General features: G+C 61.9%; 1 protein-coding gene across 1 annotated transcript in view; it reads right to left on the reverse strand.

Annotated features, from left to right (window-relative positions):
- Positions 1–8,634, reverse strand: part of PLEKHM1 (pleckstrin homology and RUN domain containing M1) — an 18,074-nt gene extending 9,440 nt beyond the window's left edge. Inside the window, exons 1-4 of the mRNA XM_026047351.1 lie at positions 8,582–8,634; positions 5,384–5,458; positions 3,579–3,826; positions 1,577–2,212 (exon numbers count right to left, since the gene is read on the reverse strand). Of these exons, the coding sequence (XP_025903136.1) occupies positions 1,577–2,212; positions 3,579–3,826; positions 5,384–5,425 (926 nt within the window). The 5' untranslated portion in view covers positions 5,426–5,458; positions 8,582–8,634. The remainder of the gene's footprint in view (positions 1–1,576; positions 2,213–3,578; positions 3,827–5,383; positions 5,459–8,581) is intronic.
- Between the last annotated feature and the right edge of the window lie 154 nt (positions 8,635–8,788).

An 8,788-nucleotide genomic window follows, 5' to 3' on the forward strand; every position in this document is an offset into this window, starting at 1 on the left:
GCCCCTCGGCGCGCTCCTGGCTCCGCTGCGCTTTGCTGAACTCCGACAAGACCCTGCGGAGAGAAAGAGCGAGGCCGTGAGCCCGGCTGCGCAGCGCGGCGACACCGCGGAGCTGCGGGTTTCCTCCCCACAGCCGCAGCTCTGCCCCAGTTCGGGGTCGCTCCTGCGGAGCGAGGGGCAGCTCCGCATCCCCTCTGCGGCCACCGGCCCCTCCGCACATCCCCGGGGCACCCGCGTGCCGAATTTCCAATGTTTTTGTAACCAAAATGGGCAATTCTTGGTGGAGCGTGGCCAGCGCAGACGCTGTTCCCGCGCCCCGCTTTGCTATCAACTAGATCAAAGCAGCCCAGGTTAAAATTCAAAACGAAGTCTTTCCATCACCAAATTTAATCAAATGTCAGGAAGGTTCCCTCTGGGATTATTGTAAGATTAAAAAATGCTAAAAGTAGGAAACAGTGTTGTTATCAATGAGGAAGAACAGACTGTAGCTCTGGTCTAAATCATGGGGAGGAGTTGGACAAATAATCACCTTGCCAAAAACTGCAGTTTCAAACGCTCTAAAACTCCTAATGAATTTGAGGTGAGGCTGATGATGGTTTTCGTTTWAAAAAAAAATAAAATCAAATAAAATTACAGMAAAAGCAACGTTTCTCTTGAAAGTCTCAAATTTCAATTCAAGATGCTGGGTTTGTTTTAAAATTTGCTTCTAATTTTTTAAAATAACCAGAAAGAAAATTGTTTCCAAGTCTTTTGACCTCCTGATCAGCTGGAAACAATGTGTTTTCTTCCTTTGTGGGAATTCCAGGGCGCTCACTGCCTTACATCAATGCAAAGCAAAGCTTTTTAGTAGCAAACTGAAAAAAAAAAGATTTTTGCTCCTTTTTGGCCTTCTCTTGCCCTATAGTTTCTCCAAAGCAAAGTGCCACTAAACGTGGCATTTCCTCAGCAAATAAAGCAAGTCCTAACTTTGTTCCTTGTCCCTCCCTAAAACCAAAGCTGGGACGGGCCTGTTCGCCAAGCAGCAGCCCAAGGCCAGACTCGTTAGCGCCGGCTTGGCCAGCACGTCCTTCCTACCTGAAGGGGATGGGCAAGACACCGACTTTCTGATCACACTGAGGGCTCTCACACCCTGCTGGAAATCTTTGCCCTCACAGACTGGGTGTTTTGCAGAACTCAGTCACGGGGATGACAAACTAACAAGCCCCTTCCCTTGAATTATCTGCACAAGCTGCAAATTAGGGCTYGCTCCTAGGACAAAACGTGTTTTTTCCCCTCTGAGCCCCAAAACAGCCTCGGGCAGACCCCAGAGCGCTGCTACATTCTAGAGCCAGGGAGCAGCATTTTTGTGARGGATCTCCCCTGGCAGGGAGGGCGGACGGGCGCTCCAACTCTCAGACGCTCTTTCTCCTTGGCACCAACAACATATTCTTCCTTTTTTTACCTTTCAGACTCTTTCCAGGGAGCAAAAGGGCTCATAAAGAGGGAGAAAGCTTCCCTGCTTATAGAAGGAAAACACCGGCGAACCCAGGAGAGGGTCACAAAGCAGCGTAAGGAGCAGGTTTGGGACAAGACTCACTCTTGCAGCGATCTGTCCAAGTCCTGGGCAGCGGCCGTGCCCGGGGAGGCGCCRCCGGGAAGCGGCTCCCGGCTCCGGGCAGGGCTCCCGGAGCAGGGCGGCTGCGGGATCCCGTCGGAGCCCAGGCTGCAGGAGAGCTGCGAGGAGCTCGTTGTGGCGAGGCTCAGCGAGGACGACGTGAGCTTGGTTTTGGYGCCGCTCTCGCCCGCGGGCTGGCCGGGCGGCTGGATTTCGATCTCGTCGGAGCCTGAGGACTGCGAGATCGAACCCAGCGACGCCTTCCGCCGGGGCGCGGGTGCCGAGGACGTCAGCGGCTCGAGCAGCTCCGAAACGGGGCACAGGCCGGACAGCGACAGCGGGGTGATAGTCCACTCGTTCAAAACCGCTGACTTATAAGACAGCTCAAAGGTCAAGGACGTTAAGCCCTGCAGGTAGCTAAGGATGAACTCGCACTCCTCGGCATCCAAGAGCAGCGCGGTCGACTGGTAATACTCAGGCAGCCGGGCCCGCTCCCGCAGCAGCAGCTTCAGGTAACACTCCACGAGGCCGTCGTTGAGAGCCAGCCGCAGCCAGGCCCGGCAGCGGCCAACGTCCGTGTTGATGAAAAGCAGCTGCTCCAGCTCTGAAACGACGTTGCTGGGGGGGCACCGAAGAGGAGAGAAGGTGAGGAGCTATTTCCAAACCATCCCGGGGCACCCGAGGGCCACCCTCTCCACCAAGGCACGGGTTATGCAACCCAATGGTTCAACCTGAGTGTTGAGACAGCCAGAGAACAGGGCCCGGTGTGGGGAGAAGCCCCCCAAAATCCTGCCCATCTGGCATCCTTGGCTCCCGTGGTGCAGCTGCTTGCTGCCATCCTTCTGGCTACACACGACGCTTAGAAATGAGGAATTGTCCAGACCGYTCTGCTACGGGAAGCTTTGGAGCTGGGTCAAAGCTCTCCCCTGCGGAAAATGCAGCCCCCGATGTCCCCCGCGCTGCGACAGCGCGCACAGCACCTGCACAGCAGCTCCATCCTAAGCTTCGAGTTTTCAATTGATTGGACTACAGTGTTAATGAGCCCAAAATAAAGCACAAGGTTTGGGTCAGGTTAAGTTCCTTGACTAGTCTGAACACACTGATTTCAAGTACTTTTCCCCCAAATCAAATACATGCCTGCTAACCCCTCTGGCCCCAGCTCCTATCTCAGTGGTCAAGGCTGTGTTTTTTATAAAAACCAGAGCAAAAGTTGTGAAAATTTTAAAATCTGTCTCAAAATGCAGCCAATTTTCAAAGAGCACAAAAACATCCCCCAAAGCAGGTCCGTTATTTGCTTCCACTTCTCCATAATTCAGGAGCTGCTCGTGGAGTCGGATTTGGACGAGGCTTTCAAACCTATTGCTGGCTGGGATTTGGGGTGGAAAAACTGTGCAGGGAGTGGTTCCAAAAAACCCACAAATAACAGCAGTTACACAYGAGAACCCAGCAAGCTCAGCCATTAGGTCAGGGCTGTTTTTCCGGTTTCACATGCAGAGAAATGAAAACCTCCCCAGCAGATAAATGTCAGAGCAGAGACGAGCCCCTGCACCTTGCAACCCCGTAACCCAGCACTGCCCTAGAGCAGCGCGGTCACGCTGGGTACCACAGGGAGATGATGTCCCAGGAAATGATCCTGCACCCCAAAATAAATAAGAAAGGAGCCCTGAGCAGGCACGGCGGGGTTGCATGGAGGACTTAGGCCCTCCATCCCTGTGCACGCTAACAGCCCCAGAGCTGACGCCCCGCGTGCCTGGTGCGGAGCGGTGGTGCAAGGCTGGGGTCTCAGCGCTCTGCTCTCCTGCCGTTTTCCCCCTCCACGCGGACACCCAGCAGGGCCACCTGGTCCAGCCGGGTTTGGTTGGGAGAGGTAACGACTGATCTCTGGGTCCAGCTCTTCTCCTGTTAGTCCTTCCCTGAATTCTGCAGCTGCTGGCCCCGCTCGGTGCCTAGAGGAAGGCAGGGAGCCGGGCTGCACAGGACTCACCGGTGCGTGATGCTCTTCAGCAGCCCCCAGAAGACGGGCTGGGGAAGGGGCTCCCGGCCTCCTGCCTTCCTCCCTTTCCCCGCGGCCTCTGCCTTTATGTGCTTTGCCTTCAGCCCGTGCACGAAGACGGCCTCCAGGGCGCTGCAGAGGGTGTTGGCGTTCCCATCGTCRCTGGTCACGACGGCATCCGAGGTCACGTACTGCTTCTGCAGCGCCTTCACGGAATCCACCAGCCGCCCCTTGATCAGCTGCGGGAGGAAAGTCACCGAGGGAAGGATGAGGCCGGAGCGGGGCCCCCCTGCCGCCCGCGCTCCACCGCGTGCCCGCAGCGGCAACGAGAGGGCACCGCGTTTGAGCCCGTCCAGCTGGCGGCTCCCACTCCTGCATCACGGTTCACTCGGCTTTTTTAATGAGTAATTTATGCAAATACAGCTTCCTTTAGCATGTGTTTCAGGGCCCTCCGCGTTTACAGGGCTGCCTTTCGAGCGAGCGGCACTTCCTCTGYATGCAGCAAATTGCTCATGAGGGTGCGGAGAAAAGGAAAGCAGAAGGCAGTTCTTTCCAGGCGCTTGCTGAGGGGAAAAAAATGGGTTACATAAGGGTGTGTGACGAACAAGAAACGCTAACGAGGTCACCCTTTGTAAGGGCCGGGATCCAACYGGGATTCACACAACCCAAGCAAGGCGTCCTGCTGGCGGGGCACAGACGGTGGATGCTGCCCGGCCGCGGGCAGCCCGTCACCCTGACCAACGGAGGGCACGGCGGGACGGGCCCGACACGCGGACGGTGCCACCCAGCAGCTCCCGCCAGGAGCACCGTCACATGGGAATACCGCATCCCAAGGGCTGCACCTCCCTACCTCTTGCACCAGAGTCAGAAAGAAGTCAACCTGGTGAATTTAACTCCTTTACGCTGCTGGAGAAGGTTTCTTACTGCTGCTCAGCCCAGACGTCTCAATCGGGGGCACTTAAAGGAGAGCCCAGCTCCCCAGCAGATGTTTGGCAAACACTGCAACTCAGCAGGGCCCTCATCAAACGYCTGGAGCCTCGGCATCCACCACGCAGCACTGAGAGCTTTGCTGACRGCACCAGTTGTTCTGCCTGAGTAATGGAGGGGCTGGGGACGATCTGAATCAAGCTGCGTTTTCAGGTGGGGCGTTAAAGGAGGGCATCGGAGGGAGACCTGACCCATCCCTCTTGCTTAGGGTCTGTGTTAGGACAGTGCCTGTGTACTCAGTGCCTGTCTACACCACACAGCTGCTCTTTATGCTCAAAAACACCTCCTGAAATGCTTTCTCCTCTCCTTCCTTGGCTGCAGACGGCCCATATTCCATTTCCAGACCAATTCCTTTTTGAGGGGAGTGGGGGCGTTATCCCGCAGAGCTGCGGCGTGAGCGGCCCCGCACAGCCTCCGCCGCGGCGCAGCGGGAAGCTCGTTCCCGAAGGAAGGAACCCAAAGGAAGGAACCCAAAGCGCCCTTGAGCAGCAGGCGCCTGCGCCCGCCGAACCGCAGCACCTTCCTCGGGTCGTGGCACCGCGGTGCAGCCCCGCGGAGGGGCCGGTTTCACTCCTGGCCGCCCACTGCTGCCTTACTGACTCTCCTGAGCAACCACGCACGCTCCACAAGGGATGCGYGGATGCTCTTTGGCAGGAAGCACTATCCTTTCTCTGTCCATATGAACTGTCCCAACCCAAGCTCGCAGCACAGACATGTTTTGTCGCCTCTGGCATCGCTCCTAGCCGGGAACCGGAGCCACATCGGGAACAAGCTGCGCTGTCTGGAGAGGGCTGTGGGCTTCCACTCACCTGGATGACATCCTTGGCGTCCTCCGCGTGGCTGGAATGCATCTCAGCTCCGGCTGCTCCCCGCTCACATGTCACCTGCGGACAGGGAGAAGCAGCTTTGAGCCCTCCGCACGTGTGGGGCTGACACGTAACTCACCTGCCGTGCGAAGGGCCCCGGCGCCACGCACAGCCCATCCCTGGAGGGTTTTAAAGTGCTCAGGACCGGGCTGTGGCCCCGTTCAATTCGGGACCCGCCCCAAACCACATGGAAAGGCAGGAGGCTTCGCAAGTCGTTGCCGAGTTTCAGCCAAACCGGAGCGCGGCCAGCAGAGCGAGACCAAGGGAATCATTAACCCCCGTGGGCTGCCCACAGGCAGGCCCAGGGCTGCTGCCCCCGGTCCTGCCTCGCCTGCCAGGCCAGGGCGCCGGGCACGGAAACAGCCCGCGTTGAGCAAGGGGCGACGYGGGAGCGACGTCGCTGGACGCAGCAACTCGCGGCGCGCGGGCAACGGGGCCGCTCTGCGGCGGCCGCTTCTTGCACGGAGGGAAAGCGGCGCCGGGAACCCGGCTGAGCCCGGCACCCACGAGGGCGTTTTCCCGCAGCGGAAGGGTGTTTTTCCACAGCAGAAGGGTGTTTTTCCACAGCAGAAGGGTGTTTTTTGAGAACAAGGGGTCTCCAGCTCCTGGATTTCCACCTCTCAGCCCAGTCCCGGGCTTTGCAAAGCCCCCGGCCCAGGACTGCATCCTGACGCAGCCACAGGCCGTGCTGCAGATCCAAGGCGACTCCAGCGGCTCCCAGACGYGGCACAGCCCCAGGTGAGAGCAGCCCACGGACACCCCGCACCGACCCGGGCAGCGCCGGCCCCGCTCGCAGCAACTCCGGGAGGCCGAGAGCTCCTCGGTGACACAGCGCGGCTCGATCCTCAGCACGTGCGGCGTTCACGGGCAATTTCCGTCCAAAGGGAAACTGTTTGTTTGCCACTACTTGTCATAAGATTTCCTCTCTTTCGATTGCAACACAGCAGCAAGGGGACGCAGTGATTACAGGAACATCAAGCTCTGGAGCAGAAGCTCAAGTGGCTGCCAGGGGCTTCAGCAAGGACAGAGGGTGTCAAAGGGGGCGAGAGCAGCAGGGGAAGGGGAGCACAGGGAGCCACCTCCCCCCTGCCCAGTGCTGCACTAGGGTACCAGTGACCCGGGCGGCGGCGGCTCCAGGGGGCTGCTATCAGCACCAAGGTATCGGTGATAGCTGATATCTCACCCTGCGGGGCAGACACCGCAGCCCGCACCCACACWAGGTGCAGAAGCGGCTGCTCCGGGCTGGACACGGCGCCTTCGGGCACTCGCCGGGCGCGTCTCAGCAGYAGGGCTGCGCCTGCCGCCGGCCACCGCGGTGTCCCCGCGCGGCTCTGCCCCCGCGGCTCCGCACGGGGAGCGGCTCAGGACGCTGCTTTTGCAACGAGCTGCCCTGCTTTTCCGGCCTCGCAAGCAGGGCCGGCTCGTTGCCGGCGGCTCTGGCGCGTCCCGCAGCAGCACCGCCGCGGACGGCTGCGAGCTGAGGCCCTTCCCAGCCTTCCCCAGGCAAGGAATCCAAGGGATGGGCGGGAGACTCCAGGGCCAGGAGACCTCCTGAGCCTCCCCGGGTCCCCAGGCTGGGACCTCCCGCCCAGGGAAGAGGTGTCCGGGCCCAGGCCCCTTCACCAGCGCCCGGGAGCCGCGACGAGGGGACAGCGTCACCTCCAGCGCCCGCCGCCCACAGGGACCCCGGTCCCGGGCGAGAGCGCGGGTGAAGCCCCGCGCAGAGCCGCGGGCGTGAGGAGGAGAAGGAGACACGCGAGGCAGGGCGGGCGCCGGCGCAGGGCACCTACCGAGGCGGCACCGGCGGGAGGCCACACATGAGCTAGGCCCTGGCAAACGCTCCTTAAACGCAGAGGCACCGGAGGCGGTCGAAAGCTGCCCCGCTCGCGCCCGCCCCGGCTCACCGGGTTATAAACGACGGCCCGGTCGCTGCTCACGCTCCGCGAATGGAAAAGAGCAGCCGGCGTCAGCTGGTGACTCAGGGCCTGGAAACAGGCGCTCGTTTTCCAAGCACGAGGCTCGTGCCGGTCACGGCCGCCCGGCGCTCAAGGACGGGCAGCCCRGGCGCCCGGTCGGCCCGGCCGCCTCCGTGGAGCCAGCGGGAAAGCTCCGGGTTCCCACGGGAGCCGCCGATCCACCAGCCCGGCCGGGGGGACGCCCGGGCCCGCAGCACAACCACCGTCCTCGACATCCCAAGGACAGGGTTGTCTTTTAGGCTGCTCTAGGGCCTCCAGGAGGCCGCGCTTTCCAAGAGGGAAATCCCTTGCACCGGTGCGGCCTGGAGCGCAGGGAGCCGGYAGGAAGGCCGCGAAGCCCCCGCGTGTCACGGCAGGACACTCCCGTGGGGCACCCGGCTTGGGCCAGTCCTAGTGACGAGGCTGGAGTTTCCGCTGTGACTTGGTGGCCGTCCGCAGGGACGTGGGGAACGGCAGCGCGCGGACGAGCGGCCGCTTGTTTAAGCGCTGGACCGGGCCTGCCCAGCGCGTGGACGAGAGCTCGCTGCCAAGGCACAACGTGGTACGGGAAGAGCCTGACGGGCTGCCAGGGCCCCGCAACCGCGCCGTGYCCACCGTGCCCGGGGGGCACCCGGGGGCGGCCGCTCCGCCCGGGGGCACGGCGGCGCCGCGGAGGCCTCGGGGCCCGAGGGAGGGCGGCACAAAGCGGGGGGCCACGAGGGGCCCCCGACCGGGCCCCTGGGCACTGGGCACGGGGCTGCTGCCCCCGGGGCATCGCCCCCGCGCCCCAAACGGCCCGTTCTGCACCCAGACTGTTCCCGCCTGCGCCCAACCCGCCCAAACCGCCCCTGTCTGCGCCCAAACTGCCCCTGTCTGCGCCCAAACCGCCCTCATCGGCACCCAAATGGCTCATTCTGCACCCAAACTACCCAAACTGCCCCTGTCTGCGCCCAAACCGCCCTCATCGGCACCCAAATGGCTCATTCTGCACCCAAACTACCCAAACTGCCCCTGTCTGCGCCCAAACCGCCCTCATCGGCACCCAAATGGCTCATTCTGCACCCAAACTACCCAAACTGCCCCTGTCTGCACCAAACACCCCCGCTCCCCCAAGGGGGGCTGCCCCCCCCGCCCCCTGCTCCCCCCGCCCCTCTCGCGGTGTTTCCACCGCCCCCCCGCCCCTCACCGGCTCCGGTCCCGCGCCTCCAGCTGGGCAACCCGGAAGTGCCGCCCGCGGCGGGTGCGCGCACGCCCCGCCCCGCAACGCCATGACGTTGCGGGGCGAGGAGACCACGCCTCCTGCGGCCGGGGGGGAGGAGCGCCGGRCGCGCGTGCGCACACGTGCGCACACGGGCACGCAGGCACGCATGCGCACATGGGCTCGCGCGAGCCG

This window comes from Nothoprocta perdicaria, unplaced genomic scaffold (assembly GCF_003342845.1).
Source record: "Nothoprocta perdicaria isolate Ctin4 unplaced genomic scaffold, notPer1 scaffold_496, whole genome shotgun sequence".
Taxonomy (NCBI): Eukaryota; Metazoa; Chordata; class Aves; order Tinamiformes; family Tinamidae; genus Nothoprocta; species Nothoprocta perdicaria.